The sequence below is a fragment of the Squalius cephalus genome (genome assembly GCF_949319135.1).
Source record: "Squalius cephalus genome assembly, chromosome: 7".
Taxonomy (NCBI): Eukaryota; Metazoa; Chordata; class Actinopteri; order Cypriniformes; family Leuciscidae; genus Squalius; species Squalius cephalus.
Genome location: NC_137128.1, coordinates 9,484,199 through 9,496,330, shown reverse-complemented (window position 1 = coordinate 9,496,330; position 12,132 = coordinate 9,484,199). Strand labels below are relative to the sequence as shown.

General features: G+C 36.1%; 1 protein-coding gene across 1 annotated transcript in view; it reads left to right on the top strand.

Annotated features, from left to right (window-relative positions):
• Positions 1–1,747: 1,747 nt before the first annotated feature.
• Positions 1,748–12,132, top strand: part of cacna1eb (calcium channel, voltage-dependent, R type, alpha 1E subunit b) — a 96,938-nt gene continuing 86,553 nt past the window's right edge. Inside the window, exon 1 of the mRNA XM_079876058.1 lies at positions 1,748–2,699. Within this exon, the coding sequence (XP_079732184.1) occupies positions 2,491–2,699 (209 nt within the window). The 5' untranslated portion in view covers positions 1,748–2,490. The remainder of the gene's footprint in view (positions 2,700–12,132) is intronic.

The following is a 12,132-nucleotide window of genomic DNA, read 5'->3' as shown; positions in this document are numbered from 1 at the left end:
AAAAACAAAGAACCGATTTGAAACTAGGCTCTGGCTCCGAACCAGCACCAGCACTGCCTTGGTGGAAAAGGCGTATCAGTAGCGGTGTTCAGCTCGAATCAGAGTCGCACAATAATGCCTACAGAGGTCGGATCTGGACATCCATAACAGAGTTTAAATTAAAAGTGTAAAACCGATCTATATTTAGTCAAGGTTGGCTAAACGTATACCTTACATAGATTTCCAATAAATTACATTATATTTGTTCCAAATCATTGTTACAGCACAAATCAAATCTATGCTTTATAATGACAAATAATAATAATTTAGATCACATTTGCTTTTTTCCAAACACCAAATTTCAAGTAAAGACACCACTGTATTCATTCTTGAAGGGAACTTTTGGCTGTATGGCGATAAGATTGACTGTTTAGGACATACTGCCTTGAACTTGAGCATGTGAGAACAGAATGACGCATCTGGTGTAGTTCAGCATCCTCTATATTTACTACACGTTACGGACAATGTATTTTACTCTCAGTGAGGAGTTTAAAATGCAATGGAACTGTTGACAGGAACAAAATCACAGAGAAAATATATTGGCATATATTTAGATTTATTTGAGGGCTAATAATTATTCTAGGGGGCATAAAGCCTCTCTAAAATAGGTCTAGTGACATCCCTGGTATTTAGTGGATTAGATTGAACATCAGTTCCACACACACAGAGGAATAGATATACTTCAATGATCAAGAAAAAAAAAAAAAATAACCCTTCATGGTATCAGCCATTATTCAGTATTTTGGGTATCGTAATCGGATCAGTTTTAAATAAATGGTATTGGTGCATCCTTACTTTAGACTTGTCAGTTCAAGTTAAAGTTCGTAGTTCTGCTGATCGTTTCATTGTTTTACAGTTTGAAACACTGATGACTCATTATCAGCTAAATCTGCTAATAAAACACAGTGTAAATGGTGTAGATATAGCCTCATGCTACCAAACAGTTTGTAATTTTGACCAAGAACAATCTGGCCAACATGTAAAAGCAGCCAATCACAGTTCATTTTGTTTTGAGAAGACTTTTAGCAACAGGCACAAGTATACAAGTACTGGCATTGACCAAAAGTAATACTGATTAGTAAACAGACGTAACATTAAGAAACAGATGTATTGCTTGTGCTTCAAATATATAGTTCAGTAGTTCTGAAATGCAAATGTTCTGCAGGTTGTCACTAACACAATATAAGTATAAAAGTCATCAGACTCATCATTTCTAAAATGGGAGAAAGGCATTTTGAAAAATGTGAACTTAGACTTTGAGGGAAGACTGTCATAGTTTGATTAGTATGATGCAAGACACTGGAAAAGTACAAGCTGTGCAAATGCTAATATTGCCAAAAGCCTGAATTTAACCTACATTATTTTAGCCTGTTTCAATCATGTGTTCACTATGAAGACATTGCCAAGCTACTCTGACACTTACAGCTGTTCCAGGGTAAGATGAGCAAAAATAAAAGCACACTTTTCCATATTTATTTATGTATACTGTGAATCAAATCAGATCTTTATTATGCCTGTGTTGGACAAACATTTACTTCTTATAAAGGTATCCCTCTTCAGATAATCTATCAAGCTGATTCTCCTTTTATACATTCAATACTGTATGTTAAAATCAGTTAGTTGTTTTACAGTAATTCCCATTGCTTGGAAAGTGAATTATTGTGAAAGGTACATTACCATCCGTGAACAAATGAGAGAAATGTATTCGTTGTTGAGGTTTGCACTAACTCAGTATAGACTCTGTGCTACAAATCTGTTTCAGTTCATCATCTGACAAACTAAATGATAAGCCACTCACACAATCACATTAAAAAATGTAAAATACATTTCCATGGTAACCAGTTTTCCTATGTCCTGATTTCCCATTGCGTGTGTATGTGTGTGTGTGTGTGTGGGAGGGGGAGCACTGGGGCAGAGAGAGAGAGCGAGAGAGAGCGAGAAATGGGGGCGGGTGAGTGCGAGAGATGAGGCAATATGTGATGGTAAAAGACCACATTCACTGTTATAGATCACAGTACCAGTGTAACAGGTATTACAAACTGTACTGCATTACACTGTTCATCTGCGCATCGAGTCTTTGACTGGCATTGGAGAATAAATGGGCTGGGTTTTGAAAGAATTTTATGTTTAATAGCCTGAGAAGTATCAGTAGGGATTTAAAAGTGTCATTTTTGGACATTTTTTTAAAAAGGATTTCATGATTTTTGATCAGACAGAAATGGCAGTTTTTCCAACAGGCCACTCATAAGAAAAGGATACAATGCTTTGAAAAAGACTTCTGTTAAACCGGACTGTATTTTTTTTTTCACAAAAAAGTTTCTTTACGGAGTGCAGCAGGCAGAACTGAGCAAACCTCGTGCCAAATTCTTCAAGCTGATTTGCCATTAGATGAATGGAGTAAAGCTGGGATCTTTTATGAAAGCTGGGATTGATTATTCCAGATCTTGAAACATGGCTCAGCCTGAAGACATGCCTACGGAGATGAGCGCTGAGGCGAAGGCAGAGAGCGAGTCCGCAGGGGCGATAAAACGGGCTCGGACCATGGCTCTCTACAACCCCATCCCAGCCAAACACAACTGTCTCACCGTCAACAGGTCTCTCTTTATCTTCGCTGAGAATAACTGCATAAGAAAATATGCAAAGAGGATTATAGAGTGGCCATATCCTTTAACAAGCTTTTCTTCTTTTACCAATGATAGAATGACAAATTGCATGCAATTATCACAGATTTGCTTACCTGTGTTTTCTTTACTTAATGTTTTTGATAGAAGTTGGCTGTCATTTTACTGTCAGTTGTTGGGGGAATTAATTTCAGACACATTTAGTAAAGCTAGAAAAAAAAACCAAATAATTAATAATAATCTGCTGGCGAAACGGCAAGTTCTGTATTAAAAGGCGCAATCAGTTTTTGTAGACTAAGACTGTCATCTCATATTTCAATGGTTTCATCTCTACCATTAAGACTTTGTGATGCTAGACACTCTTTCTAGGGTGTAACAGTGTAATACAAAACTGTTGCCATAGTTCATAGTCAGAGCTGCTTGAGATTTAAGTATCTAAGTTTAGTAAGAAATGTTCAAAAGAATTGGTACGTAAAAACTACATTAAAACTGGTTTTAAAATAGGTTTTATTTTCCTTCCATTACACAAGATCAAGGTCAATTTAGCCAATATGAGATTAATACAGTGAGTTCAATAGAAAGCATTTGGAGGCTTTTCTCACATGTAATCACACACGTGTCTCCTCTAGAGTCATATTTGCCAAGACACCAAAGCCTGCAATCAAAAGGTAGACAATTAATTATAGACACACACATTTCAACGCACGCAACTCATTCTTCCTAAACCAAATAACCCTCTAACTGTAAATGTGGAAAACGGATCTGAAAATGTCCAAGAAATACAGATCTTATGTGCGTGAATGTTGGTCTTTGTCATGGATTGGATGTATTCATGTCCAATAACAACACTATTCAACAAGACCTACGGACTAACCAAGACTAGTTAACCAATGACAAAACACACCTAAATACAATTCAATGCCAAAGAGCAGAACTTCAAAATAAAGACATGACAACTAGTACAACAAAAAGTCAGTAGTATGAAAGCATCAACCAAACTAAGAGATCTTCCCGAGGGGCGGATTCCATATGGCCAACATCCTAAACTTTATACAACTAATTAATTGCAATTAAGACTCAATAATGGCTCAATGCTAGAGGATGATAACAGCTGTAATCTGGGTTTGTTGCAACTGGGATGTTGGATTGTGGTTGACTTGTATAGTGATCTTGTGGTGGTGCTGGATGGGGATCCCCACTGGCTGGAGTAACTGACTCTGCATGGCCAGGCGAGGTACACTTGGGAACAAGCCTTGGTGTGGCTGATAGAGAAGCATGGGTGGACATGGTAGGCGCATGAGAATAGGTGGGTGTTGCAGGCATTGGAGCCAAGGCTGCTCTTACTGCACTTGAGACAAGAGTCGTGACATGACATGACCAGCCTCAGGGAACTCATAAATGTCCTGGAGAACAGAGAATGCAGTGGACTCTGGGCTGGCAGCCATAACATGACTCGGGACATGGGTGCCATAAACTCTGGAGGTGTATGCTGCAGAAATACAAAGCTCCTGGTTTGAGACAGGGGGTGTGAGTTCCTGCTTACGGTTTGTGGGAGATGTGAGCACCTTGGGGGAATGGCAGTACACAGGTTTGGTCTTAGATGGACATGACCTCATCTGTAGCAGATATGGGTACTGATTCAGGTTCAAGGTAGGCATGAGTATGGACTCGTGGCTGTGAACGTGAGGTGAGAAAGCTGGCATATTTGGGCAAAAGAGGGAAAAAGTGATCACCATCCACCACTTCCACAATAATTGCAACTGTTTATCTCACAATTCTGACTTTGTTTCTCATTGCGAAATATAAACTCACAGTTGTGAGCAATAAATTTGCAATTCTGACTTTTTTTCTGGCAATTGCGAGTTTATATATCACAATTCTGACTTTATAACACACAATTGTGACTTTATATCATGCAATTCTGACTTTATAACTCTCAATTGCGACTTTATATCACGCACTTCTGAGATGTAAATTTGCAATTCTGAGGAAGAATTTTTTTTTTTCTTAGAATTGGACTTAACTCGCAATTGCCAGTTTACATCTCACAATTATGAGATAAGATGTCAGAATTGCGAGATATAAACTCGCAATTGCATGTTATAAAGTCAGAATTACTAGATATAAACTCGCAATTGCATGTTATAAAGTCAGAATCACAAGATTATATCTCGCAATTCTGAGTTTATACCTCGCAATTGTGACTTTATGACACGCAATTGCGACTTTATATCTCACAAGATGTAAACTCGCAATTGCGCGATAAAAAGTAAATTATCTTTTAAAATGTTTTATTCTGTGCCAGAAACAAGCTTCCATAACATGGTGAACCACTCAGCCACAAAGCAAAATGAACATATCCTGGAAGATTCCAACTGACGTTGCCTGAAATTGGACTGGCATGTTTAATGTTTTTGAGAGAATCATAAATGCAACCTAGCCTCATTGGAAAAACATGCCTGTGGCAACATTTCTGCAAAATAACATTACATTGCGCCTTGAACGTTTCGCTACACTTTCAAAGTTAAATGTCCAGTGAGTGACACTAAAAGTGCTTTCAGTTCTATCCAAAACAGATAAAAGTGAATCAATGTTGAATGTGAAATGAAATGTCTGGTGAGTGGCGCTAAAGGGGTAATGCTCTATCGCTTTTGAAAAGAATGTACTGCCAACACCAAACCTAACCAATAGTGTTAACAAAAGCAAACGTGATGTAAAAACGCAATTGTCAGGGATCAGCCAGGCTCCACCATCACACAATCACTGAGATCACTATCACCTGACCTGAGTATTAAACTTCAGATGCATCATCGCTTACGTTCTGCGCTTCGTTGGAAAAGTATCTTCGTCTTATGGAGTCTCCAGTGTTTCCCTGTTCGTCGTCATCTTCGTATTCTTCGTTGTGCCAGCAAATACTCACCTCTCTTCCCATACCGGTGTGTGCTTCATCATCCACGCTCTCATCTACCACCTTAACAGAAAGGACAGTCAGTTTCTCTGGTTCTTCATCCTTCATTGACATTCATCCACAACAGTTCCCGCTACCGCTATTCTCTTAACATTTAATAAAACTGTTTCTCATCTCAACCATCTTGTTTGGAGTGTCTGTTTCGTTACAGCAATGACATTTTAGCAAGTACATTGTTGTGTCAGGTGAACTACCAAGTTTATTATGTCAGAAAAGCCATACTTGCGGAGATGGTTATGTGATGCAAACTGTATTAGTTTACAAATCAGGCACTATGGTCATAACATAGTATAATGCAAAATAGGGTTTGCTTGTTGGGTTCAGAGTTGATGGTCGTGTATTCTTTAACTGAGCAGAATTGCATAGAGTTGGAATCCATGTACATAATAAGTACAATGTACAACACAATGACAACTCCGTTAGGTCTTCTATAAGAGCATGTTCTGACTGTGAATAAAGACTTTTCTCCAGGCTATAGTCAGAATGTCAGAAAGATTGTAACAAAGCCTCAGAGATGGGAAAATAAATGTCAAATGTCTTTTCCTAGCAATGTAAGACACTATATTAATATTACACTTACAGCCATTCTGTAAAGTATTAGTGTTTGTCCAGCATGTTTTAGTCTGCATGTATTGAGGTCTATATGTTTATTTTTTTATGTTATATCTTTTATTTTTTACAGTGAAGGATCAAGTGAATATATAGGCTACAATTTTCATATAACAGCCAATTATCCAAGGAAGAAACAGACATGTGGGTATGAGAAAATTATACGGTTAATTAGACTTGCTGACTACTATTTTTCTTCTGCTAATAGTAGTAACTTGTCACCCTGATTTAGTTCTGGTTGCTTGTTCATCTATAAGCCCATCCTCTCAGTGTACTATATCATGGCTTTCATTACTTGTACTTTTCAACTCAATCAACCACTATGTCACACAATAAACAATATATTTCATGTTTCCTAAAAATCCTTTAACTTTGATTATATTCACAAGTGTCAGCTACCAATCCAATCAGCAGAAATTGGTCACGTCACATTCTTACGAGGATTGCACCCGTTTTCCACACTTGAGCCTGAAAATACATTACAAGCAGCATTTGAGATAATGTTTGAATGTTTCTCAGGTGAGCAAAACTCAGTCAACCCTCCCTGGAGGAGGTTAAGTGTTGAATGCTGGTTGCCATGGCAATCCTCGCTGCTAGAGAGATGCCAAAAATAAAAAAGCTGAAGAATCTAAGTTAGTGCACCTGATTGAATTGACATTACTATGCGTATTATTTTATAATGCCATTTCTGTGTGTGTGTGTGGCTGTGTTATAGCTTCCAAGTATTTTATCTCTCTTGCAACCATATTTTTATCTGAAAAGAATGGTGAAATGTGGTGCTCTGGTTGCTCAGAAAGTATTAGCACAGATTTTCTCTACAAGCTGCATGATTTGAGGTATCATTCATGTCCGTAGCACAGTCAGTGCAGGCGACTTACTGTAAGTTCTAAATTGTTCATATCACTAAATATGATCAACAGGAAAAGTGATGTTTGCCCCAGCACACACACAACTCAAACCATTCTTTGTTCGCTTTTGAAGCGGGTTTATTTGGTGATGATGTCATTGGGCTCATGAATCTGGCCATTGAGGATTACCCTTTGATCACCCCCTCAAACAAGCTTTAGAGAACATGAATGAATTTGGATTTCCATTAATTTGGATTTGCAGTGAAATGCTCATTAAGTGTAAAAAAAATAGCAATGGATATTCTCACATGATTTAGCATTTTATTTTCTCTCCCACCATATGCATTAAAAAAAATCTCAGCTTTTTTTTTTTTTTTTGCTTTTTGTTTTGGCCATGTGGCAATTTAATGGTCATTCAAATTTCATAGTTTACAAGAATCAATTGAAAAGTAATTTTGTAAATCCTTTTTGACCTCTGCCAAGCACATGCATTTTTAAAAATAGTCTTATTTCTGAAATACTGGAAACTGTTTGCAAGAACAATATTAGGTCATCGCTTCACCCAGTACGTAAGAATAAAAGGAAAAAGTTTTTAAACTTAAAAAGGCTCATTATTATGTCAGCACCAGTTTTGCAATAAAAAAAGAATTATATACATTTATATAAAATAGAATACTTAAATGTCAGACTGTCATGGCTGTTTGCAGCAGAGAAACAAAGGAGCAGGATCTAATAGCAGCAATCTTTAGTTTATTAACAAACTCAAAATAACAAAAATAATAAAATACTCAGACATCACAGAAATCTCAAAATCACGAACAGAACTACCACCACACAAAGACCAAATTGAAACAAAGACTAACAGAAAACATGATCAATAAATACCAACAAAAACAAAGGGAGGAAACGAGAAACAGGTGGATCACATTAATCAAACAATGAATAACAGTCCCACTTTATATTAAGTGTCCTTAACTACCATGTTTAAATGAATAATTTGATTCAATCCACTTATTGTGTACATGCATGTTTTTACTTTGTGCACTGTTGACCTTCCCTTACACCTCAACCCACACTTAAACCTACCCATGCCACCAAACCTATCCCTAAAATGATCCGTATCCGACCTAAATAACAGGAAAAGCGTTTTGCAATGCAATATGAACACATTTTTTTTGATGTAAGTACAGTACAGAGTCGTTTAAGTGATAGTTCCCCGAAACATGAAAATTACCCCATGATTTACTCACCCTCAAGCCATCCTAATTGTATGTAACTTTCTTATTTCAGACAAACACAATCTGAGATATATTAAGGCCTTCTGAAGACAATTGATGCATTTGTGTAAGAAAAATATACTTTAAAACTTTAAAAACTAAAACTAGATCCTAGGAGATGAAGACCCAGGTAGGAAAAGAGAAAAAGGTGGATCACATCAATCGAATAACCATAGTAACAAATGCAAACAAAGGAAACAGAACAGGAAACAATGATACAAGAAAAAGAAAAAAGCATCTAAGAGTCAAACTCAAACACAGTCAAAAGGTGAAATAATGTGACACTGCACACCAGAGCAGTAAACACAGAGATGTTAGTCCCGTCCTTATCAGTGCATGATAAGAATTGTAACTCAGAACATTGTTTCGAAAAAAGAGATTTAGTGTTTAACATTTTTGCAAGGTTTTGCTAGGGAGTTTTCTTACAATTCTGAGTGATCTATGGATATTGTCTGTATTGTTTTGATCCCATGGCTGGTCTCTGTCCATTTAGTTCCTAGCAACTGGAGGTTTTGGAGTTATCTTCTATGTTGGCTTGTGTTTTGGATGTGACGAGTTTGGATATCTCTAGACTGCTTTGTTTTCTGCTTGGTATGTTACTCATAATTCTGCAAATGCAATCTCAGCTGTTACACACTCTTATTTGTCCAATCTGACAACTCCATTTGACATTTCTGTTGTATACTGTTTTTGTTCCAAAGAAACATTAATGTGAAATCCTTTGGAAGATCATTTTATGATCTAAAGTTGATGATACACAGGGCAACTTTTTGAGCAATGTTGCTGGGCAATCTTGCCGAGCGATTGTTGCTTGGGCACTTTCCCATTGAAAATGGGCAATGCATTTCTATCTGTATAATTAAGTTCGGTCGTGGGCCCTGTGTCTCATCTGGTTGCCTTTTGACGGCAACATTGCCCAGCAACATTGCTCAAAAAGTTGCCCTGTGTATCATCACCTTGAGACTATAAGACAGACAGGCAAGCTAAACCAAACGCAGGACTCTAAAACACATGTTTTTATCACTTAGAGATTTGCATTTAGGGTTATGTTTGGCCCAAGAAGTTCAGTGACCCAAACTATACGGCAAAAAATTGAAATGGCTTGAAAAAATAATTTTACTATGACCTCAAAAAGTTTTAAGACCTGAAAATTGTGTTTGACACTGTTGGACCAAAGTTCATAGAAGAATCAGTACCATCTTCCAAGTTTTGGTTTAACTGTTCTCATAATGATGACTCACACTTGTTTCCTACCCTTCTACAATATAACTACCAAGCAGTTTCAGATGGTGCTTATAAAATTGTTCGTATTTATCCTGCTGTGGTATTTCCTTCGGATTTGTTTGCTGTGTTTCATGGATGCACAATGATTTTCAGTGACAATCCAGTTTACAGTTTACATCATTCTTTCTGCAATCCAACTGTAAAGTCAAAAGTAACATTTTCTCATTTCCTTAATTATCAATGCAACTTTAGATTGGGCAACCAGGGTTTAAGAATCTGAGAAATACTGTAAGTACTAAATTATTTCAGTTAAAACAAGGAATGATATCAGCAGCAGCTGAGGTTAGGACAGTACTGAAATGGTTTAAATATCACTCTCTACTGTTAGAGCTTGCTTGATAAATGAATTCAAATGTACAAACTTATCAATATCCAGCTCTAGAAAAAGTAATGTCAATAATTAAGACTTCTTTACTTGTTTAAGGGCATATTTTACTTGCTTTAAAGGGTGGCCTATATTTTCTGATCTGCTCTTCTGAAGACATCTTACATTGTATGTTCATCTGGTCTTCCAGTGGTCATGACAGAATCAACTGAAAGCAGAGATCATGTTGTTTTCCACACTGACACAGGTTCCCAAGACATTCTGGTGGATGCAGTCAGCAAAGCTAAAGAAAGACTAAATTCTAGACTCTGTGTTGCCAGAATATAATTGGGAGGTTTACTCACATAAATTGCATTCCTGAGCCATGCACTCTAAAAAGAAATCCAGGGGATCTATTACCTCAACTTAAATACATTCATGGTTGCAAGTTAAAGATTCCGAATTATTGATTTGTTTAAGCATTTTAAGCTTAAGTTAGATTTTGATGAATTATCTTGACATAATAATGTTGATCATCACATCAACTTAATATTGGCTGTAATTTTAACTCAAATTTGTTCATTAATTGATTCTTTGGTTACAATTTAATTTAAGGCGACATAGTAATGTTAATTAACTACATGTACTTACCATGGAGTTATGTTTAGGGTTAGTTAATTATAATGATGCATAATGTACTGTTATTACTATACTCGTGTAAATATGTAACCTTAAAATAAAGTGTTACCAATTTTCTTCTTTAAATTAAGTTGTAGTAACTTTGGGCAGTGGGTTTGTAGTTGCATCCTTTGCATAGACTGAGAGTATAAGAAGAGTAAATGTTGAAATCAAGTGTTTTTTTATATGTTTTAATGTGTTTAATGCTGTTATGTTTGACTTTTAGAAGAATTTCTGTTGTTGAGGTTTTTGTGGTTAGTGGTTATCATTGTGCTGAAGAGGAATGTTGGTGGCTAGGTTGTGGTTGGCTATTTCAAAGAATACATTACTTTATGCTATAACGGTAGTGACAAGTAATATCTTACCTATTCATTACATTTACATGCTAAATAAGTGAAAATTAACATGTGGTTTTCTATATGTTTATTTTTACTGAAATTCCTAAAATGAGTTGGTTCCAATGCCACCACTCAAGTAGTTGGAACAACTTAGTTTCTGAATAATGTACTGTAGCATTATGCTACAATGCTACATAATGTAATATGTTGGTTGAACATAATTGCATTAGAAGTTGTCATATCTCAGAATATTGATGCAAGCTGTTGGATGATATTCATTCATTCATTCATTCATTCATTCATTCATTCATTCGTTCATTCATTCATTCATTCATTCATTCATTCATTCATTCATTATCAAAATCTTTTTAGAGTGTGGCAGACTACCAACGATCAATTTCAATCTACAATCATTACATGTTGGGTTCGAGTTGACTAGTTGTGGATAAATCACTACAAAGCTAATCAAGGCTGACAGGAGCTAAAGCAAGACAATGCAGCCACTGTGAATATGTCAATGAAGACATGCATGCTTCTCACCTGCATCATCTACTCAAACACTCCATTACTGCAGCACTGAGCCATTTATATTAGGTCAACTACTTTACTGGATGACAAGTCAACTAATAAGAATGATTAGCCATGCATTTAATCAAACAAGTCCATATGCTACTGATGCATACAGTAGGGCCATTCCATGTCAAATCAACCAAATATTTTACGGAAGAAAACAAAGATAAATGAAAATGAGTAAAATTAAACAATTAATTTTAAAATGAAGGAAAAGGAAAAGTTGATTGATAATTAGAATCTAAAGGGATATTAAGATATCGTTAATACTTTTAAAGAGTTACATGCACGCAAACTTTGGAAAAAGAATATTTATGGCACTCAGGCAGGTATATTCTATGCAATTGTGTTGATAGAAAAAAATGAAATACATTTCTAGTTTCAACCCTATTTGTTGTTCTTTTTTTTCTTTTTCTAATTGCAGAAATACATACAGAAATTTTACAAAATACAATTATCGACCAAAAAAAAAAAAAACACACAGATAAACAACAATATAAGAATATGCGATAACATTATTTGTTGTTCAGATATTCCTCTTTAAAAGAAACCGATATCAATTGTATGCAAAGTTTTTGACCACTGAAAATGTGTTT